General features: G+C 47.4%; 2 protein-coding genes across 12 annotated transcripts in view; one reads left to right on the plus strand and one right to left on the minus strand.

Annotated features, from left to right (window-relative positions):
- Positions 1 to 6029, plus strand: part of LRBA (LPS responsive beige-like anchor protein) — a 753999-nt gene extending 747970 nt beyond the window's left edge. For all 3 annotated transcript variants that reach the window (XM_032633582.1, XM_032633583.1, XM_032633584.1), the window contains 2 exons: positions 878 to 1029; positions 5614 to 6029. In XM_032633582.1, the coding sequence (XP_032489473.1) occupies positions 878 to 1029; positions 5614 to 5704 (243 nt within the window). In that variant the 3' untranslated portion in view covers positions 5705 to 6029. The remainder of the gene's footprint in view (positions 1 to 877; positions 1030 to 5613) is intronic.
- A 426-nt stretch (positions 6030 to 6455) lies between these two features.
- Positions 6456 to 27009, minus strand: part of DCLK2 (doublecortin like kinase 2) — a 160960-nt gene continuing 140406 nt past the window's right edge. For 4 of the 9 annotated variants that reach the window (XM_032633587.1, XM_032633585.1, XM_032633586.1 and 1 more), the window contains 4 exons: positions 21245 to 21341; positions 20305 to 20385; positions 19047 to 19163; positions 6456 to 14220 (listed from right to left, as the gene is read on the minus strand). In XM_032633587.1, the coding sequence (XP_032489478.1) occupies positions 14023 to 14220; positions 19047 to 19163; positions 20305 to 20385; positions 21245 to 21341 (493 nt within the window). In that variant the 3' untranslated portion in view covers positions 6456 to 14022. Of the gene's footprint in view, positions 14221 to 16313; positions 19164 to 20304; positions 20386 to 21244; positions 21342 to 22566; positions 23076 to 27009 lie in introns of those variants that run through there. The other 5 variants (XR_004350142.1, XR_004350141.1, XR_004350139.1 and 2 more) reach the window with 4 other exon arrangements.

The following is a 27009-nucleotide window of genomic DNA, read 5'->3' on the forward strand; positions in this document are numbered from 1 at the left end:
TATCAGGAGCTGGCATACTTTCTCTGTTAAAAAAAAAAAAAAAAAGTAGCCAGAAATGAATGGATGTGCCTTTGTTCCAATAACGCTTACTTATGAGCACTGAAATTTGGAATTCATATAATTTTCACGTGTCATGAAATATTCTTTTGATTCTTTTTTTCAACCATGAAAAAAATGTAAAAAGTCATAAAAAAAAAAAAAGAAAGTGGCCTGCCTTTGGTAGGTTTGACAGGACTGAAGAGCAAATTACGTGTCTGTCCTTTGAGTTCAGCACTGGCAGGAAGCAGTCAGTCCTGGGGCAAGAAGAAAATGCTTAAACTGGGTTTAATCACCCTGGGAGTCACGGTTCCCTACCAAGTTGTCTTCCCACCTGCTGTAAACTTCCAGCAGGCCTAGTGAAGGTGCTCAAGCTGTAGGTGGTCTCCCACAGGCAGCAGGGTTTTATCAGGGATATGAGGTCAGCTAGCACTGTCTGCCCAGCCTCGGTACAAAACAGGCTTAGCACGACCACAGTGCAATGGAGAGATGCCAGGAAGCGCTTCGTTTTACAGTACTGGTCCCCGTCCACAACACGGACCATTTAACTAGTAGTCATAGAATTGGAAGAGTTTGCCACCTCATCCTTAAAAAGCAAAAATTAAAAACAAAAAAACTCAAAAACTCCAGCATTGCCTAACTTTGCCCATTTGACTTTTGAAAAATAGCAAGAGTCTTCTATGACTCATGATTTCCTGAAAACTCCTCAGGAACACATACACACTCTGTCCCTTTGTGGCTCCAGTAGCCGGCTGGAATCGTGTCGAATTAATCAGAGATGCGGTGAGGGCCCAAGTTTTCCGAGAGCCGTGTCTCTACTGAATGTTGCTGTGTCTCACAGGCTATCCAGCTGAGCCGGGATGGGCAGTACCTGCTCACCGGAGGAGACAACGGTGTGGTCATGGTCTGGCAGGTGTCTGACCTCAAGCAGCTCTTCGCCTATCCAGGCTGTGACGCCGGGATCCGGGCCATGGCACTGTCTTACGACCAGAGGTAACACTGGAATAGTGGTCTATGCTGGTGGCATTAAAAACCGGCAAGGGAATGTATGTAGTAAATGGGCTGATGGATGGGCTGGGTTGTGAGGGTCACCTGTGCAATCAAAAAAACTGATGAATATTGGGGTTTCCAAGGTGCTTTCTAAAAAGCATGATTTTGTTTGATGGCATTGCCAATCTTGGACAAAGGCTGAATTCTCTAGGAATAGACAGGATTTAAGTAACAAAGGCTCCAATTATATTGCTGTAAAGCTTTTTATGTTAAAGTACCTTTTTTCTTAAACAACATTTCATGTGAAATGCCTGTATGTCTGTCCATAAGGATTCCATTGAGAAATCTGGCTTATTTCCTAAAACCTCCATTTTAGGGAGATAATCTTTACCTGGCATCTTATTTCTTTTTAATATACAGTCTTTCATTTTAGTTCTTAACTTCTTTTACTGTGATAACATATACATAAAATTTACCATTTAAACCTTTTTCTGGGGTGCATAATTCAGTGGTATTAAGTATATTCACATTGTTGTACAACTATCACCGCTATTCATTTCCAGAACTTTTTCATCATTCCATCTCATAGTGTCCTTTGATGTGCAAAAGCCTTTAATTTTGATGAAGTCTCATTTATCTATTTTTTTCTGTTGTTGCCTGTGCTTTCGGTGTTACATCCAAGAAATCATTGCAAAATTCAGTGTCATGAAGTGCTTCCTCTATATTTTCTCCTAAGAATTTTACAGTTTTAACTCATATTTAGTTTTTGATCCATTTTGAATTAATGTTTGTTTATATATGATGGTCATAAGGGTCCAACTTCATTCTTTTGCATGTGGATATCAGTTTTCTCAGCACTATTTGTTGAAAAAGACTGTTCCTATATATGAGAGATTATTTCTGGATTGTCTGTTTTATTCTATTGGTCTATATGTCTCTCTCTAAGCCAGTACCACACTGTTTTGATTACTGTAGCTTTACAGTAAGTTTAGAAATCAGGAAGTATGAGACATCCAATTTTGTTGTTCTTTTTTGAGATTGTTTTGGCTATTCAGGCTCCCTTGAGATTCCATGTGAATTTTAAGATGGTTCTTTTTTCCTATTTTTGCAAAAAACATTGAGATTCTGATAAGAATTAGGTTGAATCTGTAGACAGCTTTGGCTAATATTGTCGTCTTAACAATATTAAGTGTTCCGATCCATGAACACAGGATATCTTTCCATTTATTTATGTTGTCTTTAATTTCTTTCAGCAATATTTTCTGGTTTTCAATATACAGGCCTTTTGCCCCCTTGGTTAAATTTATTCCTTGAGCATTTTATTTTTTTGTCGTCATTGTTGTTGCTGTGATGGAATTGTTCACTGCTTGTATGTAGAAATACAACTTATTTTTTGTATTGTTGATTTTGTATCCTGCAACTTTGCTAATATAAGTTCATCAGTTCTAACAGTTTTTTTGTGTGTGGAATCTTTCGGATTTGCTACATAAAGATCATGTCACTTGCAATAGAGGTAATTTTACTTCTTCCTTTCCAGTTCAGATTCCTTGTATTTCTTTTCCTTGCCTAACTGCCCTGGCTAGGACTTTTCGTACTATATTGACTAGAAGTGGTGAAAACAGGTATCCTTGTCTTGTTCCCAGTAAGAGGGGGAAAGCTTTCAGTATTCACCATTGAATGTGATGTTAGCTGGGAATTTTTCATAAATGCCCTTTATATCGTGTTGAGGTACTTTCCGTCTATTCATAGTTTCAGTGTTTTTATCACGAAAGGATGATGAATTTAGTCAAATGCCTTCTCTCATATGGGTTTCTTTTGTTGTTGTTAATTGTTGATGTGATATATTACAATTGATTTTTGAATGTTAAACTATCCTTATATTCCAAGAATAAATCCCACTTGGTCATGGTGTATATAATCTTCTTAATATGCTACTGAATTTGGTTTGCTAGTATTTGTTAAAGATTTTTGTATCAGTAATCATAAGGGATATGGTCTGTGATTTCTTTTCTCGTAAGGTCTGTTTCACTTTGGTGTCAGGGTGTGTTGGCCTCATTGAACGACTTAAGAAATGTTCTCTGTGGTTTTTTAGAGGCATTTGAGTTGGTGTTAATCCTTCTTTAAATGTTTGACAGAATTCACCCGTGAAGCTCTCTGGTCCAGGGCTTTTCTTATTGAGAGGTTTTTGATTACTGATTCAGTCTCATTACTAGTTATAAGTCTATTCAGATTTTCTGTTTCTCCATGATGAAATTTTGGAATAATGTGTGTTTCTAAGAATTTTTCCATTTCATCTAGGTTATCCCAATTGTTGGCATACAGATGTTCCTAGTATTCTCTGATAATCCTCTTTTTATTTCTATAAAATTGGTAGCAGTGTCTCCACTTCATGATTTTAGTAATTTGAGTCCTTTTTTTTTAGTCTAACTAAAAGTTTGTCAATTTTGTTGCCCTTTTCAAAGACGCAACTTTTTTTTTTTTCTTTTTGCTGTACGCGGGCCTCTCACCACTGTGGCCTCTCCCGTTGCAGTGCACAGGCTCCGGACGCGCAGGCCCAGTGGCCATGGCTCACGGGCCCAGCCGCTCCGCAGCATGCGGGATCTTCCCGGACCGGGGCACGAACCTGTGTCCCCTGCATCGGCAGGCGGACTCCCAACCACTGTGCCACCAGGGAAGCCCCAAAGACTCAACTTTTGACTTTGTTGATTTTTCTGTTTTTCTATCCCGTTTTCATTCTAATCTTTATTGTTTCATTCCTTCTGTTACCTTTGGGTTTAGTTTGCAGTTTTTTCTTGTTCTTTAATGTGTAGAATTAGGTTACTGATTGAGATTTTAAGTATCTGTGTTTACAGCTCTGAATTTCCCTTTTAGCACTGGTTTTGCTGCATCCTGTAAGTTTTGGCTTGTTGTTTTGTATTCATTTGTCTTGGTATTTTCTAATTTCCCTGAGATTTTTTTCTTTGACCCATTGGTCAGTTGCCACAAACTGATGAATTTTCCAGTTTTCCTTCTGTTATTGATGTCTAGTTTAATTCTGTTGTGATTAGAAAAAATACTGTGTGTGATTTCAATCTTTTTAAAGTGTATTAGGACTGTGGCCTAATGTATGGTTTATCTGGGAGAATGTTCCGTGTACATTTGAGGAAAATGTGCATTCTGCTGTTGTTGGGTGAATGTTTATATATGCGTTAGGTCCAATTGGTTTTTAGTATTGTTCAGATCCTCCATTTCCGTATCTTCTTTCTGGTTGTTCTACCCATTATTGAAAGTGGGGTATTGAAGTCTCCAACCATTATTGCAGAACTGTTTGTTTTTCTCTTCAAGTCTGTCAGCGTTGGTTCCATATATCTTGCGGGGGGGGGGGGGGGTGCTGATTGGTTCATATAGGTTTGTAACTGCTGTATACTCTTGATGAATTGACCCTTTTATCATTGCTATATAGTGTCCTTGTCTCTTGTAACATTTTGACTTAAAACCTATTTTTATCTGATATTAGTATAGCCACCTCAGCTTTCTTTTCATTATTATTTGCATGGAATATCTTTTTCCATCCTTTCACTTTCACTTTCAACCTGTTTAGCTCACAGTGAGTCTCTGGTAGACAGCACATAGTTTGATCATGTTTTTAATTCATTTTGCCAGTCTCTCTGCCTTTTGATTGGAGAGTTTAATCACCTTACACATAAAGTAATTACTGATAGGGAAAGACTTGCTTTTGCCATTTTACTGTTTGCTTTCTACATGTCTCAGTGCTTTTTTGTCCCTCATATCCTCATTACTGCGTTCTTCTGTGTTTAGCTGATTTTCTTGTTGCGACACATTTTAGTTCCTAATTTTGATATGAGGTACTACTAAGGATACTAAGTATGACATCAAAGGACTCTCCTAACCAAACCATACAGAGAGAGGTCTAAGATAATTAATAAATAGGCTTCTGCCTCCTGGAGAGGCTCCTCTGAACCGCCTGTCTTACTGCTTCATCTCTTTCCCTGCACCACCAGCTCAGGGACAGGGGAAGCAAACAGCAACTCCTGTCTATAGTGATCATGGCAGTGAGTCGCTGTGTTGGGAGGACAAAGCCCCTCTACCCTTAACACTATGGGACACAGAATATTCTTCTGCAGGGTGGTCAACACTCTGATTTCTTACTCTTCATTCATTCTGTATGTGTCACATACCTCTGTCAGTCACTTGATTGTATGCTGCTTCCTCCACCAGCAATTACTTTGAGATTATGATTCTTTATTTTGCTTCCAATACCTAATATAAAACGTTTACCTGCCCAGCCTCTCCGCCTTAGAAATTATCTAGTCTGTTCAGGTTTTTGTGACTCATCTTGCACAAACTAGCTGTACTTTCAATATAAAGGCAAGCTGTGAATTGGATCCATGTGGAGTGTCAGAGGTGGGACTCTGAGCTTACTCAGGACTGCACTTTAGTCATCAAAAAAACATACCGTAAATCTCACAAATTGTAGGTCTGGCTGCCATCTTCTGTATTTACCTTGTGGATTTGGGGAGGGCAGTTCTTTCTTTAGTAACGAAGCCTAGGTTTGTAAACCCCTCCTTCTCTCTCTGCTTCTCCCAGGTGCATCATTTCTGGCATGGCCTCAGGAAGCATCGTTCTGTTCTACAATGACTTTAACCGGTGGCATCATGAATACCAAACCCGCTACTGATAGCGACAGCTGGGCTTCAGCCTTGCCCCCCAGCCTGGGCACAGGAAGCGCCCTCAGCATCTTTCTCTTAGAAATAGCAATCACATCTGAATGTAACTTAAATTTGCTCTAAGAAGCAAAATATTTTTTAAAGTTAATTGCTATTTTTGTAGACTTTGCTTGACTTTTTGGGGGGGAATAGCAAAGCAGAAAACTGGCTGCTGGGTTCTGTAGTTTAAAAAAAAAAATCTATATTTTTAGTCATAATGAGAAGTCTATTTTCACCAATTATGGAAATAATAAGTATACAGTGGAGCAAGTAAACCCACTTATGCTAGTTATATTATGGAAAAACACTTCCCGTTTATCTGTAATCTTGAGACATGTATGATTTTAACAATAAGGAATGGGTTATAATACTGGGATGAGGGAATTTTATTTACGCTGTACTTTGGGTCCTGTATTTTTCCAAACAACTGTGCTTCTTCAGCACTGAAATTTCTGGGATTTAAATAGCAATGTTTAAATTACAGTAAATGTAATTTAAAACATCTCAGTGAATTATTTCTATCAATATTATTCTTCGAGCATGTTTTAGGCCTAGAAAATTATGGTTCGGGGGAGGGTATTTTATTTTATTGTGTGGTTATCATAAAGGATCTAATGTTATCGCAAGTGTGAAATATTTACAATGTTTTCCTGATCTGTCCTCTTCTTAGCACACCCAAATGAAATGATGGAAATGCTCTTGGGCTCACAACCTCTGTTTTTCTTTTAAAGTAAATGCAAGTACCAGAGCTCACTCCCCGAGGGCTGACTGTGCTCACGCACTGAGACAGAGCCGTTGTTGGGGCTCCCCCCACCCCAACCCCGGGCCGAGGAACAGAGGCTACTGGGTGCTGTGTGAAGCAACCCTCGTTTTACCTTCTGTTTGTTTGTTGTTAAACAATCTTCATCTTCCTTTTGATTAGCAATTTGTACTACAAAAATGTCATTTTGGTGTTGTAGAATTCTACTTTTCTAGCAGATTGCTGTGTGGAATTCTGTGAAAAATATTGAGAAAAGGTCTGTATTGCATAAATAAATTCTTTGCATTGAAACTGACATTCCATCTCTATTTCTCTTGCAACTTACTTACCTAAAAGGGGTCGCCTCCTTTCTCCTACACATTCAGCTCTTCTCTAAAAGCAAAGATTTTAGGAATGGAACAACTCAGTTGTTTGTCTGCCAGAAAAATTAAATAAAATGGTATTTGTTTTGTTGGTAATAAGCTTTTTCACTCCTCCTTTTGAAACAATGATGATAATATAGTTATTGCAAGCAAAATGTCAAACCCTGGTTCAGTCATAGTTTTTGAACAATAACCAATAGGTGAGCAATTCTCTTGAATGAAAACAGGAAAATGGGCATTACGGAAATGAGAACGAGACCTTTATCTAACAAACGACCAAAGGAACTTTATACACTGTTCTGTCTAAAACCCATCTAAAATGGGTTTTATAACCCATTAACAAAACAATAGATGGTAAAATGTGGGAGAGGGGAAGTACATCTTAGAGTCAAAGACATACCAAAGTTACTGGTAAATGAATATCCTCACTGGTACTAACCTGTGATATCACACTTCGGGAACTTTGGAGAAAGTGGTAGAAGAAAATTAGGAATATCTAAGTCATATGCCAGGCATATGCTACTTCAACTACCTATTTCAGCAAGCCTGAAGCAAACAAAGTTCATGAAGCAGCTTCCTCTTGGAGCCCAAGAAGAAAATCGGTGCCTCTACCGCCTTTATTGTTTACAACTGTGGAAAATCCACTGAAACTTAATACCTTACAACTGGCATCAACACACAACTACAGCCAGCCCCCCACATCCGTGGCTTCCACCAACCATGGATGTAGAACCTGCGGCTGCCGAGGGCTGACTGTATTATCTACTCATAAAACGAATCCCGCCGGCATCAACACAGGGCTTCTTAGGGGTAGACTCTGTTTAGTACTGTATATGTTAGGGTTTACTCAACATTCACTTATTTTATCCAATTTTCACTCCTTAAAAAAACCTACTTCGAATAAATATAAACCGATTAGGGAAAAAAGTCAAAACTGAGGTGGCTTGGGATGAAACGGGCTGACCTACAACAGCCAGGAACCACGGCGGCACATTCAGTAGGTGGTGTGGCTGAGAGTGTGGAGCGTTAGAATGCACTCTGCCTCGGGAAAGTAAGGTTTCCCTCACCGATGGTGTGGATTCTGACGGAAACATCATCAGTCAAGTCCGTGAGGCTCTAATTTAAGAAATACCACTGGATCTCTTGGGGAAAGCATATGAGGGCTTAGAGCAGAGAGAACATGAAAACCTGAGAGGCACACGGATGAGAACTGGTGGACAGTCCACTCAGGAGAAGTTTGTTCCCAAAGTGGACCAAACAGCCACAAATAAATGTTCCAATAAATGAATCCAGTGAAAAGGAACAATTCTGCCTTGAGATAGCCCCACACTTCAGTTCTGCTTGCCAGCATGCGGGACGGTCCCCTGCCTGGGACCCACGGAAGCCGGGTGTAGCACATGAGGTCGGTAGCTTACCACCAGGCTGCCCATTCCCATTCAGCTCCGAGAGCAGAGCCCAGCCAGGGGCCTGACCTCACATCTGGGGCCGTGTGTCCTCCCACCTCGCTGTCGGAGGAGCAGAGAGAGATGGCAGAGGTCACACGTGGGTCGAGTTGGCAGACAGCCAGGGAATCTGGATGTAGCCAGACCACACGTCCGCTTTGCACCTTTTTCTGAAGATATAACTGAATTTAAATGGCACATGACAGTTTAGATCCACCAAGATAGGACTTTCACGGGAGAGATTTTCACTCGGGATCTTTGATACTTTTTTACCAGACACGATTTCAGGAGCTCTGACCTGGTTTGGTTCTCCTCCCTGCAGCAGCCCCACCCCCTCTCCATCACTGCTGAAGAGCCCAGCAGCCCCGGGACAGATTCCTTCCACATCAGGAAGCAGAAATGTCTTTAAACAGTTGGAAGGATCCCACACTGAGCTTGATGGAGCAGCTTTGCCACTTTCCGGCATGCGTTGGATGATGGAGGAGCAGCCAGCCCAGCCCCACAGCCTCACATCATCACGGGACATCACATTAGGCCAGAGCATGTTCACAAACACAGAGAGGAGGAGGACGTGAATCTGAAAGTCTGCATAAACCATGCGTATCCGCAAATACGCCCGTGCCTCCACTTGGCTATTTCTGCCCCACCACAGACGGAGGGAAAGTGTTCTCCACTTCAACTAGGAGAGCAGTCAGCCTCGCTACCTCCCTTTTCGGTAGCATAAAGTGTAATGATGTTAATTCCATAGGCATCTCAAGTTATCACTGCAGGGAAAAGCAAGGAAGCTGGGAAGGCAAAGACCATATAAAGTAGCATATCAAAAAAGTAAAATTAAAAAAAAATTTTTAATTCTACCTCTTCTATTTTCTCTCAGATGAGTGGGAGAAACATCTTTTGGATCTTTCTTTTCAATAGATATGAAAAGTAGAGTCCGTGATGCATTTCCTGGGTCCCCCAAATCACACGATCCCCATATAAAAGCCCAAGGCTACGATGAATGACACACATCACTCCCTGCCCTGCCTCTCTGAGCCAGAAATGCAGATTGCTCAAACCAGAGGGCCTCACATCGTTCTTTCTGGAGAACAGGGTGGTCTGACTTGCAGGCAAGGGAAGCAGGTGACCTACAAACGTTCCTCTGAATTCCACGGCAGTCACGTGCCAGAAATATGCAGTGAATCCTTTTCCTGTCTCAAGTTCAGGAATATTTTTCCTTGCCAAAACCAAGATTCTGGGGGAGCCTGGCAGAAGCAGCTGGCTGTGCTGCAGCTGCAGACTTGGATCAGCTGAGAGACACTCCCCAGGCTTGACCCTAGTGCCAGCACAGGCGGTGCCCAGCCTCACACCATCAGACTCGGGCTGAAACCCTCCTGACCGCCAAAGGCCATGCTGCCAGCCCTGCCCCAAATGAAGGAGGCTTCTGTTTGGGGCGTATGGCACGAGCAGGTCAGTCTCTGTACCAAATACCTTTTTCTTCCGCTCAGCTGCTCGATGATGGTAACACAAACCCCACTGAGTTCAATAGCCCCTTAAAATCCATTGGCCAAGACTAACCAAAGTTGCACACATCCGCCTCCCTCAGAGAGACTACTGCCTTCCTTCATCTAAAAGAACTCACACGCCCCTGCCCTGGGAACTTCTTAGCCGCCTCGATTTTCTACCACTTTGTCAGGTGTCTTCCCCAGCCCATCCCACCTCCACCTTAGGACACAGACGCTATCCCTAAAGCATCCCTGACCACCTGGAGGGGCACAGCAGCTCCCAGGACACCTGCCCCGGGGCCGGGAGAGGCATGTCCAGGCTCCGTCAGCTCGAGACCCATCTGAGTTTCCTCATTTGCTGAACAGGGATGTTAGCTGTTCTCTCAGGGCTGTGGTGTGGCTCAAACAAGACAGTGTGAGATAACTCTGTACAAACTGTGAGCTTTTGTTACTATTTAGCACCTAGGCATTTCCCAGAACTAGACAATCGCTCCTTTAGAAAGCAGCGAATTCTGTCACCGGGCTGCTCCTGCAACGCTGCGTTCACACCTGACCCTCATGCCTCCCACCCGCTGACCTCGGGCCACCACCCAGAGCGCCCAGAAGAAGTCTGCAGCCCCTGCCACAGAGCAGTTCACTGTGAAGCCACACATCAGGCGGAGGTGCCTCTGGGTTTTCCTAAGCAACACCTGACCGCTTCTCCACCAGTCCTTGGCTCCCAGGGCTTTAAACCCCTCGCCACCCTGGCTGCCTTCTTTTGGGCGATGGTTGCTTCATCTGCACCACACACCCCGAGGCCCCAGTGCAGAGCCGTACCTGGGAGGCTCGACCCACGCTGCCCACGACCTGCACGGACTTTTCAGGATGCAGCTTAAGGTTACGCTAACCTTTAAGCAGTTCTGTTGGCGCCTAACGACGTGATGCTCTTTGCCCTTCTCCCCTCCCAGATCTTTCCCGTGAAGCAGTGAACGCCAAGGCCTTAGGCCACTGAATCACAGGACTTCGCGCTTTGATTTCACATCTCAAGTTTGGATCAGTGCTCTAACCTGCTGAGATCGTCTTAAATCAGTCCATCCCATTTAAAACAGTGGATAAGGGTTCCTTCTGCATTGTCATACACATCATATGCAAAACTGAACAAAACAAGGAGGCTGAGTGCTGTGGCCTTTCTTTAGAGCTGCGCTGTCCAGCTTGGGAGGTGGAGCAACACGAGGCTACTGAACGCTTGAACTGTGCCTGGTCCCACCCGAGATGTGCCACACATGTCAATACACACCAGGTTTCAAAGACTTAGGACAAAGAAATAAGGGCAAGTATCCCAATGATTTTTTTTTTACATTGATCACATGTTGAAATAATACTTTAAAGGGATGTATTTAGATATATTGGGTTAAATAAACTATACTATAATTTCACCTGTTCCTTTTTAGATTTTTTTTAATATGGTACCAGAAAATGTTAAATTATGTGGCTTACATTGTATTTCCATGGGATGGCAAACTGCCCTAAAAGTCCTCCTCCAAGACAGCATCACTACCCAGCACTCTTCTTTCTGAACCGTCCCCCATCTCCTGATTCACGTTTCACAATCTTATTCATGCAGATATTCTGGGGGAGTTACGCCATCTGTATATTCCACGTACTTTCACGTCACGGCAACCTTTTTGAAGAAAGAGAGACAGACTCCCGCTGACTCTTGGCTGGGCCCAGCAGGCAGCCCCCGATGGCTTTGGCAGGTCACTGCTTCCCTCGCTCTATTCAAAGGTCAACTTCTGTAGACATGGCTCCCCTGCTGGAATAAGGGGATGAACATAAACCAAGCACATGCCTCTCTCTCAGTGCGGGAGCGGAGGAACCCAGCAATAAAGGACCTCTATTTAATTTGGATCCTGAGACCAGAATAAGAGCTCAATAACGTTTGCTAAATGTGTGGGTTAACGAACAATTTGCTGTGGTGTCGGAGCCTTTAGTTAGGATCTTCGTCTAGATGACCACTCATGTCCAGGCCTTGATTTACCCTGGACAACAGGCTGCCTTCAAAAGAGCACAGGTTTGATGTCCGTGGAATCTGAAACCACATCATGGCTCTGTCTCCTGCCAGTTCTATGACCCGGGTTATGTCACCTGACTTCTGGGCTTGTTCCTTTACCACCGTTTAACACTGTAGGTGTTTGTGGGATTCATTACTAAAGAACTGCTTGGCCACTGCTAGGCCACGGTGCCACACCCAGCTCAGCCTACTCCTGTCTCCAGGCCACCCAAGGGTGCCACAGAACATGGGAGTATGTGCGGGACAGAAGGTGCTCCAGCTCCTGTCGCCAGTGACTGGCACTGCCCTGGCCATATATTTTCTTAAGTCTTTAGCAAACGTCTTTGAACCTTGCAGTTTGAGGAGATGGGGTCGAGTTTCAGGCTCCGGTCAGTACACTAAAGGCCTCGCTCCGTCATTCTTCCATTTTCCTTTTCACTATCCTCATTTTTCTCCTCTTTCTTTGACATTAGCTCGTCACTGCCATTAACAAACAATTTTCTATTGGAAGCTATGAAAAAGCTTGCTCTTTAACCAGTGAGAAGAGCGACAGGCAGAATGTTCTGGACCTGCCCATCAATACCCTCTCTTGAAGCCTGCACCCACTGGAGCTGTGTGCCCAGGAAGCCCATCTGCATCCTGTCACCTGCCTCTGGATTGGATCACGGGTCAGCACCAGCCCAGAGAGAAATCATCACACAGCAGTGGGAACGAAGAGAACCAGAGCTGAAAGATACAGTTTCAAGCCGTGGAGCTGTACCGCCTTGCGAAGCTGGGGACAGAAGCAGTTGCAAGCTAAGCCAGAGCCCAGGCAAGCAGACGTTATGAGGGAACAGAAACCAAGAGCCAAAACGCAATGAAAGAAGCAGAGACAGGAGACGGCACAGTCTCTGAGACAGACACAGACAGACGAGCACAGCTGCCCCAGCTCCCCATTTCCTATAAAGCCTGACCTTCCTGTCTCTGGTTCCATCGAAGTCCCCTGTTGTACACTAACAATCTCTATTCGTTTTTGAGCTTTTGTGAGTTTCTGCACCTGTAATCAAACACACTTCCAGGTGCACCTCCGTGTGTTCTTCCCAAGCACCTCTCTTCCCCGTTGCAACCCCGAGACAAAAACAAACACCGGCATCAGCCAGAACCTGGGCCGGGGAGGTGTTGCTTTGACCACACACTCTTGGCAAAACCACCACGCAGGAACCTCTACCCACCCTGACGGCTATTTCTCAAGAAGGAAAAGTTTATTGGATACACTTGTAGGCGGCAAAAGTCTAACAATGAGAATGAACTACAGGCCCACCCGTTTAGAAGATGAGCAGGTAAAACAAATTCACTGATTATATACAATCATTAAAAAGAGCAGGGTGCTGGAAAAGAAGGAAAAACTGCCAGCAGCCTTCCAGAAGGTTAGTAACAGAGGATGTCTGCAGGCACCTTCCCGCCCAGTCCCCACTGCGCCCCGCGCTCCCTGGGGGTTGTTGCCGCCGCTGCAGACGAAAAGCAGACGGAGAAGGGAGGCTCCGGCGGCTCCTGGGGCCGCTGGTTGGTCCTGCTCTGCCCGCAGCCGGACCTGGAGAAGGAAGCGCCCCGGCGACTCGGCATGCACCGCGCCTCTCGTTAAAAAGCCCCAAGGACAAGGTCGTCAGCATCTCCTAATACGGTCGTGGGAAGAGTCAGGGAAACACAACTTCGAGGGAAGAAACGGCCTTCCCTGCGGTCTGCACACAAGTCCAGAGCCAGTGTCGTCCTAGACGAGCCCCTGAGGCTGGGCGGAGTACCGGGACCAGCGTGTCCACTCGGGCTCCGAGCCTTGCGCGGGAAGCCAGCCCCCGACCCCCATCAGCAGAGGAAGGGCGCCCACAAAGGGACAGACGCAGTTCTGAGTTGCTTGTAAGAAAAAGGGAGCCCTCCTGAGTTTACTTAAATAAGAGAGAGATCTTGGTGCACCCAAAGTATTTCTATAAAAATGCGCTCAGTGTCAGATAAAAGTTGCACATTCTCCTGGTGACGCCGTCAAATGGCCACTGAACTGAGAAGACAGAGAATTTAAACGAAGCCACTCCGAGGACCTGTCCCCGAAGGCGACGCGCACAGGCCCCTCCAGGACCCGAGCGGAGCGCGCGGGAAGCGGTGGCCCTGGAGGCGCGCGCTCTCCACCCCGGCGATGCGATGCGATGCGCGGTGCGGGCAGCGATGCGGGCGGCGGCGGCAGCCGGTCAGTCGCGGTGGCGGCGCCAGGTCCCCGCCCGCTCGCACTCCGCGGCGGCGGCGGCAGGAGAGCGCGGGGGCGACTCCGGGGACGCAGAGGGCTCCGGGGCAGGGGGCTCCGGGGCAGCGGGCTCCAGGCCGGGCCGGCTGCCGTCCGCGCCGAGCTTGCTGCCGAAGATCTGGCCCTCCTTATCTAGAGCCGTGTTCTGAGAAGAGATCAGGAGACAGTTAGCCCGCCGCCTCGGTCCCGGCACCGCGAGAAGGGCGCGCAGAGCATGCACGGCGGGAACAGTAGAGGAGAAGTAACGCCCGGCTGCCCCCGACGGCGGCCCACGGGCCAGCCCGTCCCCGGTGCCGCGGCCTCTGCTCCTACTGCCCTGGACGCGGCCTGGGCAGATCCTCCCCGGCTCCGGCTCCCAGCTGCCTGGGTTCGGGGCGCTTCTCCCCATGCCCCTGAGCCCAGAAGAGTCCTGGACAAGAAGCAAACCCCATAAGAATGCGAGGTCCCTGACAGCTAACTCTTCTAAAGAAGGTTCCCCGTCAGGGATTCGAAGAGTACTCACAGGTCATCTATAGTAAGTACCTCCCACCCCTGCATCACACCGGTGCCCCATAACCTATGGAAGCCCTGGGAATCGATGGCGCTGCATTACCCATCTTTCCATCCTCCACCATCTCCTCCCTGCTCTTCTCTTCTCTGTGCGGGTATCTTATCCTGTCACACCCCCAAGGGCTTTAACCTGCTCCCCTGCTCCAGGGGCGCAGAAGTCGTCTTACCTCCTGACCCTAGCCTGGGAGGTTGGCCCTGACCTGCCTTCCTCCTCCTCTGAGTGGGCTTGCGGACTTCTGCTCGGCCAGGCAGGCCGGGCCAGCAGCCCTCTCACTGGGTTTTCCAAACGTGCGGAGCCTTCGGTTCTCAGGCACCTTTAGCTACAAGGCACGTGGACCAGAAGTCCTTTTGTGGTCTAACCACCTTGAGGGGGAAATGCACCACTGATTTTTCCAGTACTCTTACTGGAAGGAAAAAAAAGTCTGGAGAAAATATGAACAATGGGGCTTCCTAGGACAGACTTGGGCGGCTGCCTTTGGGGCACTTGGTGTCAACTGGAAGACAAGTGTTCTCCACAGGCCCTTCCCAGCTCGGGCTGAACGCTCACGGATTGCCAAGGACAATTTCCGTTACCTGGAGAAGAGGTAACTGTGGACAAGCCAAATCAGAAACTCAGCATCGCTCTTTAACAACCTTCCAAGCTCCCAGTATGAGCAGAGGCCAGGCCACCCCTCAGTGAAAACACTGAAAGCGGGGAGAGGTGGCATTCACTTTTTTCTACCATAAAACTTCCCCTGGGTAGAAGAAAGCAACAGTCCCGCAGTTATTTCTCCTCTTCCCTTCCCGTCAAGAAGACGCATGTGTTCAGCGGAAGGAAGCACTGCTGTGCAGTTAGTACATACCATCGCCTGGGACCTAGTCAGAGGAAAGCAATGCAGGCGGCGTGAGAGGCAAGAGGGGCGAGGAGAGAAGCGGGGACAGAAACTAGACTTACTTTCAACAGAAGCAACACAGTCGAAACAGTTTTGTCTATCTTAAGCCCCAATCCTTCCCAGCTTCCCCCCGAAAGAAGCATAATCCCCGAGTGGGGAAGCACTCTTTTTGAATCCATCCTTTCTCCAGTCAGCTACAAGGCTACAAAATGCAGCGAGAAGGGGTTTCTTATCATTCCCTTTCCCACCACGAGATGGCCCCTTCTGGGCGAGGTGGTGAGCCCCCTCTGCAGGTGCACGGTCCTTTCTTAAGCATCTAAGGATAAGCCAGAGCAAATGCAAGTGCATTCTGAAACCACAGGCCCGTCTTAAACCAAAATCCTATCCAATCGTGTTCTCGTATCCCAAAGCCTAGCTGACCCTACACTGTCTTACCGCTAAAAATGCATCTTTGGAAATGTATTTGCAGAAAGAGAACAAAAGCCTTCATAAACGTCCCCATGTTATGCTCTCATTCACAAAAAGATGCTTTTTCACCTAAGTGAAAAACAGCCTTTAGCAGGAGAACGACTGGAGTTCTCCTCCCGTACACTCGCCAGCTTTTGGTCTGGGAAGGGAGGCAACGTGGCAAGGCGAGAAGTTTTAAGTAAAGTTTCCAAGGCTGCGTTTGGCTGAAACGGGTGTCAGTAGGTACAGGAGACCTGCACCCATGAGGAGCTGAGAGCTGGATGCTGGTGTCAGAGTCCAAGAGAAGCATGCAGATTGAAGAGGGGTGACAATTAGAGGCGGCTCTGATGAAGCATAGCATGTTGAATACCAGAATTCTGCTCCGGGGTCCCCAGAGTCTCAACGGGGTACAGAGTGAAACTCTGAAGTGTCTCTCAAACTGTCAAATCAAACTGTCAAACAAAATGCAGACAATAGCATCAACTTGACTTTCTTGCACCGTTATTTACCATTCCTACCCTATTATTTTCTCACCAGAGCCTCAGGCTCCAATCCTTTGGGGGGCGTGGGGGGCCAAGGCAGAGAGAACACTAGGGGTGGCAGCGGAGAGCAAGGTTCCGTCTGGGAGCGACACAGCCGTTCCTGAGGGCTCCGCCTCGGAACATTTATGCCCTGTTTCCACTGCTATTTGTATCTGTAGGAAACCACATGAGCCTCACATACCCCAGTTATGAGAACATATAAATACCAGGGAGACTCATTTGTGAATAATGATTTTTAAGAAAACATTTGAAACTGTTCCCAAGGGCAGGACACAAAGACGCACAGTACTGGTGAAGAGAGCTAGGCAGACGACAACAGAAGCCTTGCAAGCTGCCCGGATGCAACCACGCCAGGTCCTCGGTCGGGGAAGGATGAGTATGACATCCCTGCGGAGGCCTGCTCACCGCTGCTCTGGGGGACAAGCCAGAATTCACAGGCCAGCTTTTTGGCCGTGGAGAACTGGTACCCCCAGAGGCAGGCTCTACTGATTCCCCCGTAGGCAGCGAGCGTGATGACGTCGTCAGCACCTCCCCAGAGCTAACGAGCTGTGGAGTTGTGTACGGAATGCGGGGTTAGATGGAACCCTACCAACATGCCCAAGATGACACTGAACACACACGGGAACACACAACTTTCACAATCACCGCTGGAATCACAATAAAGCATGGTTCATTCACACAAACATCCGGTTAAAGCTCAGGAGTTTGAAATTTAACAGTTGAAATCCATCAGCAAATGGAAAAATGCCATTTGTAAACCGTGAGATGTAGTTTCTGTCTGAGAGAACCTAAACGTCCTTAACCAGAACAGAGCCTGCACTGGGCCAAAAGGCAGAAGGGCTGATCATTCCAGAACCTTGGTGGGCCACAGGCCTTGGGCCATCCATTCCCATCTGGGCCGTGAGTTGACGGGTGACCCAGGGAATGAGGGGGGAGCTGCCGTAAGCCCTGGGCGCATTTTTAAAGTTTAAGTTTTTTAAATTTTAAATTGTTGTAAATTTCCCCAGAAGCTGCCTAACAACGCAGCCAGAGGCAGGGCGGTGACCCCTAACCCCAGCCGGCAGCCTTGCTCTCAAGGGTGAACCGCCTGAGAACTCTCTCATGCTCAGTCAAGATGGTGCTTTGCAAAGGGTTTAAGCTGACACTCCGTGACAACTCTGACTTTCTCAGGCTCTCTGCAGAACACTGCTGAGATGCCAGGAAAACCACAGCTCAAGAGGCCTTCCCGCTCTTTCGGCCCGGAGTCCATCATCACCCCCACTCGCGAGTCCGGCAGCACATCAGCCTGCAAGCCTGGCCTGGGGTCTGGAGCGGGGAGCGCCGCCACCCACCCCGCGGGAGGAGGACGGTGCGGCGGTGCCAGGACGGTGGTGGAGGCTCCAGGAGCAGCCCGCCTCCCCGCACTCACGAGGGGGCGGGGCTTCTCTCTGCCTCTGTCTGGACCCGCGTCCTCGCTGGGAAGCTTCCGAGGCTACGGTGCGCCCTGAGAATAAGCAACTGTTTTCCTCCCAGTCGCTAGGACATCGAGCCTTTCCGGAGGGTGAGGGCCTGTCCGGAGGTCAGGGTGACGGAGCTGTCCGGCTCCACAGATCCCCTCAGTACTGGGGTGGCCAAGACCCAGCTCAGGCCCCCGCCTCCGGAGAAAGCCAGACTCCCGGCCGCGGCTCCCTGATCCTGTGCGCGGGACGGAGATCACGCCAAGGATCCGTGCTCTACACACGGCACCGGAGCAGGTGCGGACACGCCAGGGGCCAGTTTCACGGCCCCACTTGGGCGAGGACTTGGGTCTGGACAGCTGGTGGGAGGGTGCGCGCCACGCTTCTGGCTCAGTTTTATTTTTTCTGCCTTCTCCCATTTGCTGAACTTACTTTCATGCTACTTCACTTACTTTAATGCCACTTTTCATCTGCTGTGTTTGTGGATTTAGGTAAGCTGCCTTTTTAAAAACATTTTGGAAGAAGGAAGATTTGAAAAAATATGGGGATCACTGTTACTGACTTCTCATAAAATTTTACCAACCCTGAAAAAACTAATACATTTTTTTCATTCTTCTGAACTTTTAAAAAACACAAAACACTGACTTTTTAAAATGGAATTTGCTTAACTCTGGCTGTTTCTTATCCCAAGTTCCAAAGAATCATTCAAAGCTCAAATAATCTATTTCTGAGGCCTTGAGTAGTCAGGGAGTCACTTCCTTTTGCTGTAAGTCCCACCTGGGCTTGGGAACCGCTCTCTAGACGGGAAAGCAGAGATGAGACAGAAGTAGCTGCCTGGAGGCCACCAAGCCCAGGAGAAGAGGCTGGGACGCCCCGGGCCAGGGGCCCATCAGCCTGGCCTTGCTGGGACCTGCGCAACCTCTGATCCCAGGACCCAAGGCCTGGGAGCTGGCCAAAGGGTGCCCTTCACGTGCCAAGCCGTTCCTGAAGTGGAGAGGAACACTACAGCGCCCACGGCCGCGTGAGGGAAGCGCCTGGCGGCTGACTTGATAAGATTCGATGTCGGCCGGAGCAGTGAGCCAGACGCTGCAGCTGCCCAAGGGCAGAACCACCCATTCTACTTACCATGATAACGGAGACCCCGGTGGTGGTGCTGTTCTGTTTGGGGAGCGCGTTATTAAAGTGCTGTTTGAGTTTACCTGTTACTTCAGCCTGCATATTATTCTCCTGGGAGGCATCGTCCTACAGGAAAGAATCAAATACACTGCCTTTGATTCTCACGTCTATGTTGTCTCTTCCTCAGCAGTCACACACCAGCCCAGTCACCACCACCATCTCCTCCTAAATGGGCCCATCTGAGCCACAAGGTCGGGGGAACAATCTAAGTGAAGTAATTAGAAATGATTACCATTATTCACCAGTCCCCTGCCCTCGGAAAGACCCTCTGCCATTCACCTCCCTCCTTAGGTCTGAAGGGGGCCGAGGAGAGGGCAGAGGTCCCAGTGGCACAAGGACATTCTACAGGGTTCTGAGACCCTTCCCCCGCAGCACAAATGCCACCTAATTTAGTATAGAGCCCTCCCACGGAAACATCAAAATTCATGAACAGTTTATCATTTTAATCAAGAATGCAGGTAGCTGTTAGTCCTGATCGCTCATTTAAAAAATATGGCATCTCAGCTACTTGGCCCAAGAGCCAAGTCACTTAGCAGGACCCAGAGAGTTTGAACGGAAAGGTCGGGACATGTGGGACAGTGGGTGGCAGAGGTGCCTGGGGAGCCAAAGTCAGCAAAAGCCCCTGAATTAACATCACTGTCCCAGAGCCTCCAGGACTGAGGGGGACGCAGCCTCTTCCTGCTGTTGCCATTTCGTGGATCGTGTTTACCACGAGCCCAGAGCCACCGCCCAAGCTCAGAGAAATTCCAGGCAACGTCACACATCCTCTGCCTATCTCTGGCAGGACCGCATCCCGGCCACGCCGCCTGCAGCAGGAGTGCTCCTGGGACCACGTGCCATGAAGACAGAGACCAGGGTCTGACACAGGCTCATCTCTGGGCAAATCCTAAAAACTCTCAAACCTCAGGATGACAGAAAAAGCTCCTTAGAGAGCATCCTGGCCAAACCCTTCTTCTCACAGACAAGGAAACTGAGGCCCAGGAAGGGACAGTGACGTGCCAGGTCACTCACAGAGCGGGATCCTGGTGCCAACCGCTTTTCTCCCAGAGAAGTGCCTTCATGCTACTTGCTCATTAGAGAAAACAGACATTTAATCCTCCACGGAACTTGGATGCAGAACTTTGCCTGCGCAAAAGCCCTGGTGAGGAAGCACGCTGTTGGCCACAGGACACAGAGACGTTGGTTCCCCGGGGACGTGGGTACTTACTGATACCCAGGGGTGACTCAGGATCTGTCCCGCAGTGCACCGCGCTTCAACGTTTACCTGAAGCATTTGACTGATTAATTCCTGGAAAGAAATAAAGAAGGTGATAGAGCAGGCGACAGGGGGTAATTCCAGCATCAACACAGAAATCTTGAGTTTGCACCAAGTACTTCAAAGAACAGCCAACACAGCTGCTCAGCCATTTGAATGCAAAAGCCATTATCACCTCCACTGCCCGTGCTTAGGAGGTAATTACGCAGACACAGCTGCCTCCTGTCAGCGGCACTGAGAGAGGAAGAGGTCTCTCCCGAATCTACATTAAACCCAAGATGTTCTCTCCTAAGAGTTCCGGCCACTGTCATCATTCCACAGCGCAGAACTGCAGTGCTGCTCCTTCTGGCAATTCAGCAGGTCTCACAAATCCACCCCTAGAGTCTGACGGGTGTCCATAACCCATTTCTTGAATAAATGAAAGAACAAACGTTTAGGGCTCAGAGGAGCACAGGAGGATGGTAGCGGCAAACTGGGACGACAGCCAGTCCAGCTTTCAGAATTTGGTTAAGCATTTCAGAGACCACACTGAGGAAGGAACTTAATGAAGAACCACACATTAAAAGTCAAGACAGGGGCTTCCCTGGTGGCGCAGTGATTGAGAGTCCGCCTGCCGATGCAGGGGACACGGGTTCGTGCCCCGGTCCGGGAAGATCCCACATGCCGCGGAGCGGCTGGGCCCGTGAGCCATGGCCGCTGAGCCTGCGCGTCCGGAGCCTGTGCTCCACAACGGGAGAGGCCACAACAGTGAGAGGCCCGCATACCACAAAAAAAAGAAAAAAAAAAAGTCAAGACAGACACGGAGCTCAACACCAAGAGCTGCTACAGCCCCACACAATGGGTGAGGACCCTCAACACGACGCAACCCCTAGAAACGGGCCTGGATGGGTACCTTGGCTGAGTCTGTGATGTTGTCCCAGTAGGGGGCTGGAAACTCTAGCTTCCCAGCCAAGATCTGGTCGAAGAGATCTTCCTGGAGATTGTTCTCACTAAGTCAGTGATGGAGAAACAGAGAAAGAGTCAGAGTCACCATACAGTTTTTAACAAAATGCTCATGGGAAGGCGGGGGAGGAGTCCAGTCTCTCTGGCTTGGGCATTTCATAGCTCAGCTGTGGATCTCAACTGCATTTGGGATGACACTCTCTCCCTTTTAGACAAAGAACCGAAGAACATTTCCGGCCTGGGAATCACAGAAAAAGAGGGAGGTCTGTGTGTGTGTGTGTGTGTGTGTGTGGGGAGAGGTGGGGAGAGATGGGGAGAGATGGGGGGGGCGGAGGGAGGGGGAGGGAAAGAGAGGATGAGGGAGAGGGGGAGAGGGGGAAGAGAGGGAGCGGGGAGAGAGAAGAGACAAAGATGCAAGGACTTTGTTCAGTGGGTACAGGGTTTCAATGTGGAAAGACGAAGATGTTCCGGAGATGGACGGTAGTGATGGTTGTACAACATTGTAAATGTACTTAATACCACCTAACCCTTAAAACTATACACTTAAAAATGGTTTGGGGCTTCCCTGGTGGCGCAGTGGTTGGGGGTCCGCCTGCCGATGCAGGGGGCGCGGGTTCGTGCCCCGGTCTGGGAGGATCCCGCGTGCCGCGGAGCGGCTGGGCCCGTGGGCCATGGCCGCTGGGCCTGCGCGTCCGGAGCCTGTCCTCCGCGACGGGGGAGGCCACAGCAGTGAGAGGCCCGCGTAACGCATAAAAAAAAAAAAAAAAAAAAAAAAAAAAAAAAAAAAAAAAAAAAAAAAAAAAAATGGTTTGAATGATAAATTTTACGTTACATATATTTTTCCACGATAAAAAAAGACTCAAGAATAAAATGGCATCCACAAATGATGTAAATCCTCATTTCAGCAAAAAAACAAGCTCAGCACCTGCCCTCAGTCTCTCGTGGTAGTAAGAGGGGAAAAGCAGCACATTTGAGTCAGATCTCCTTGTCCTTCCTCTTTCTACTCTTCCAAGAAAACAGCCAAAGATCAGTGAAGTAGCCAACATATGAAAACATCACTAGGAGTTCAGAATCTGGATAAACATTCATGACACAATGTGCTCCCCGCTTTGGAACTTGCCTTTCATTGAAGCTCAGTCCGAGACAAAGAGCCCATCCAAGGACATCGACTAGAGAACTGCACGGTTGAGGTAAACCCACCTCGCCACCCCTGGGTGAACATACCTCCCCACCCTGTGCCTACCTGCCCCCCCCACCAAGGTGCACCTGCAAACACAGCTGGTGCCTACCGGATAAATGATGACTTGACTTTTTATGGATGGCGCCATGGAAACACTGCTGGGAAAAATTCAGGAAGCTGGGCGTCCCCTACCTCCCAGAAAACTGCATCTCCACGGCCACAGAGCCCCTTCTCTTGGCGGGCACGTCAATGGCCAGAGTGAGAACACAGACATTGGCTTTCTAGGCCATCACAAAGCCCTAGGAGAAAACTTAGGATGCATTGCTGGGGTCAAGATCAAAATCCAGGAGCGAAGTTCCGTCTCACTCGGCAAGGGTGCAACATTCCTCCCGGAGCTCCCGACAGGCTCCCTGCAGCCTACTTACTCCTCAGGGTGCTCACGTGGGACCCTGCCCAGTCTTCTGGACAGGAGGCTGCTCATGGTACCAGCCCTCCAGGGTCTGCAAGGGCAAGTGTGGTGTCCCTAGAAATACATCGCTCCAGGGAGTGTCCAGCGACAAATTTGGGGGCTGTGTGATGAGATGGCTGCCTCGTTCCTGTTCTAGGAAAAAAAGAGTAGAGTTCGTGGGCCGGTGAACATTCGTGACCTCTAACCAAGCCCAGTGGAATCGACACCGCTGGTCCATGACGTCTGGGTCACGCAGCACACAGAGCAGCACAAGTCAGGCCAGATCACCGGATGAGGCAAAAGATGCCCCCACCCACCTCGCTCTCCTAAAAAGTGATATTCTTGGAGTGAGCACAGACTCTTTCTAGGTGTCTAAATATTTTCTCTCCTTTTCACTGTTACTTCTCTACTGATTTAATTCAGCTCAACTCTCCTTCAAAATGAGTAAAGGATGAAAAAAATAATAAAAAATAAATGAGTAAAGGATGCATCTAAGAACACAATGGGATTTTACAGAAATCTTTAGAAAATTGGAGGACCCCAGGAGACAATGTTAGAAGGAGACAGAAAAAAGTCAGCCATTTCCAGAATTTGTTCTTTGTAGCCATTCCTCTCTAGGACTGCACTCATCTCCTTTTTGGTATTTTCCTGGAATCTCGACTAGCTTATGTTCTTTTAATATCTATGGCTTTTATTTTGTTAACAAACAGCTAAAACATTGGGGGTGTGTCTGCAGGATTTAGGTCCTTGGCAAAACAGCCTAAGTCAACAACAAAACCCCAAGATCCTGGCAATTAGAATGGCACCCTCAGGACCCGTGCTGTGAACTGCAAGAGCTTTGGGAATTTCGGGCTGCCCTCACGAGAGCAGAGCTGAAGAGAATTTATCCTTCTTAGCAGTCACATAATAAAAGCCTCTCTGATTAAACCTTCCCTGGATTCATAACACATTTATACTGTACAATCTGGCTGAGATGCTTCAGGCACTTTTTAGTGCTTCAATAGCACAGTGCTGTAAGTATGAAAATGCCCATTAAGAAAAACACTTTGAAAACAGCAAGAGTCTGTGTACACTCTTTCCAATGCCAAGTCATTAAAGGCCGGACAAGGTAACCTGAAAAGATGTTGTAAGCTATTTCACAAATGATGTGCAAACATCTGACTTCAAGGGGGGTATGTACGTGTGTGTCTTTAAAAGAAACATCAAATACCTCAGCATGGTCAGGCAAGTATTACTTGTCAGTGGCCCTAAGAACAGACTTGCTTAGGCAATAACTAAACTTCCAGTTGCCTCTGAAAAACCAACATCCTTCTCAGTAGCAATGAATCTGGTGTTGAAAAGACTGGAGGGAAAATATATGTCAGCCCAAGACTAAAGCCCGAAAACCCTAAAAGAAGAATGAGAGATGCTACAGTGAAAGAAGTTGAAACTGTCAATTCCAAGGAACAATTTTACTTAAAAAGCTTTGGGTGAAAATCATCTTTTGTAGAAAACAAATATTTTGAGATATCTGTTTGAAGGACTTTATTTTAGGTACAAATTTAAGTAGATAATCTGTCTTATACCATAGTCATTTATCATTCTTTAAAGGACCACTTCCATAATTTATATATATGATATATAAAATATATAAAAATAATATATTTTATATTATAGAAGGTTATAAAATCTATCCAGAATGTCTCTGTACGCTGTGAAGATGTTTCTGTAACTAGTATTTAACATAATAGATTCTCTTTCATCACAACATGGTATGAAAGAGGGAAAACATTTTCAAAAGTAAGCTATCTAGAGTTGTAGGACCAGCTTCTGAATATAACATCTAAGGCAGCAGCTTTCAGAATGTAGTTTTACTGCTTTTGATTAGCCAGACTTATCCCAAGATCCCGCAAAGCTGCTGCTGTCCATTGGATAACAAGTCACAATAGATACATATTGTTCAATCTGAGTCTCACTTTTGTTAAAAAGTAAAAAGCAAAGTCAAAGAAAAAACTCCCAGGCTGCGCTGGCAAGTGGCAACACTAGAGGGAGTTGTGAGCACACATTCCTCTACAACTGATCCCTGATACCCTTTTCCAACTGCTCTTAACTTGGGTTAACCAAGGAGGGAAACTCTACTGTAAGTGGTCCTAGAATTACTTACTATCAAAACCCACTACCCTAGGGGCTTCCCTGGTGGCGCAGTGGTTGAGAGTCCACCTGCCGATGCAGGGGACGCGGGTTCATGCCCCGGTCCGGGAAGATCCCACATGCCGCAGAGCGGCTGGGCCCGTGAGCCATGGCCGCTGAGGCTGAGTGTCCGGAGCCTGTGCTCCGCAACGGGAGGGGCCACAGCAGTGAGAGGCCCGCGTACCGCAAAAAAAATAAATAAACCCACTACCCTCTGCACTTGACTAGTTCCCAAAACAAGTCATCACTGAAACCAGCCAAGGCACAGTGTGACTGTAAAAATAGCCACAAATGATCCCCCTCCCTCTATGTACACACTTAACCTTCTCCCACATTTACCCCAGGCTTAGCTATTTGATTTCGTTTGGTCAACGGGACATCAATGAAGAAATATGCGGCAAGCAGAGACTTGGAAAGTGCTCTGGCTGCTTTGGGATATCCTGTATCCACCATCATGTGAAGCCCATGCTAGCCCACCGGACGCTGAAAGGCACATGGCCAAGTCATATCTGTTTCCCAGCTGACACTGAGCCAACTACCAGGCATATGAGTGAGGCTACACTGGACCTCACGCCCCCACTGAGCCAGCCCAGAGCAGAAGAACTGCTCAATGGACTCACAGAATGATTTACACCCCTGCCTTTAGGGGAAGTTTGTTATTCAGCAAAAACTGATACGTCCAGTAATCCTACAGTCTGTATAACCCACCTGAGTAATGATCTTGATGGAAAACCATGATGTTGATGGCCAGATGGAAAGAACTTTCCACCTACAGAAACGTAACCCATGCCACAAGGACAAGGTCCCACGCAAATGTCATATCTTTCACGGAACCTTTTGTGATTTCTAGCCCCCAACTTAGCATGACCTCATATGCTCAGTTATTCTGATTGATCGATATTCTCGTGATGTATCTACACCAGAAGGCTCTCACAAGTACAGACGGACATCTCTGTCATTCTTGTGTTTAGTGTCAGCAAAAGAAAAAAAAACCTGTTCAACTCAATTAAAAATTGATCATTTAAAAAAGATAAACCTTTCAACTTTTCTGTATGTTTGAAAGCTTTCACAATAAAATGCGGGGTGGGGGGGGTAATGGAATAAACTTATTTTTCACTTACTGACCGAATACTACAATGTAAACGCTATGGCCTCAGAGAATATGTTTTGTTCACCACTCGATTCCCAGCACTTAGAATAGTACCTGGCCCACAGGAGCTACTCTACAAAGAGTTGTAAAATGAACAAAGAAGGGATTAAAAGGAAAAGAGCATTCAAGAAAACTCAAAGGAAAATCAAACATGCACCATTAGATGAACTTCTGCTTCAAAGTGTTCATTTGCTCCAAAGAGGGAGACAGAACTGATCAAAAGAGATGCTGTGTCAAAGCCCCACACGCCCCCTAGTCATGGACTGCCGTGTGCGAGTGCACTCTGTGGACCCCAGCACACACCCAAACACCATGTGTGGCCACCAGACGAGGCGCAGGGTCACCAAGGGTCAATCTGCTGTTCCCAGTTCTGTTTATGCCAAAAGTATTTGTAATTCTACTTAATATTACGTGAACGGACAAAATAAATTTAAAAAGAAAGAATTCCCTGTTTCTACAAGAACTAGGTCGAATGCTTTGCAAAGTGAGTTGTTTAAAAACTGCTGTTGAGGGCTTCCCTGGTGGCGCAGTGGTTGAGAGTCCACCTGCCGATGCAGGGGACACGGGTTTGTGCCCCAGTCTGGGAAGATCCCACGTGCCGCGGAGCGGCTGGGCCCGTGAGCCATGGCCGCTGAGCCTGTGCGTCCGGAGCCTGTGCTCCACAACGGGAGAGGCCACAGCAGTGAGAGGCCCGAGTACTGCCAAAAAAAAAAAACTGCTGTTGAGGGGGCTTCCCTGGTTGCACAGTGGTTAAGAATTCGCCTGGCA

Source organism: Phocoena sinus, chromosome 5 (assembly GCF_008692025.1).
Source record: "Phocoena sinus isolate mPhoSin1 chromosome 5, mPhoSin1.pri, whole genome shotgun sequence".
NCBI lineage: Eukaryota > Metazoa > Chordata > Mammalia > Artiodactyla > Phocoenidae > Phocoena > Phocoena sinus.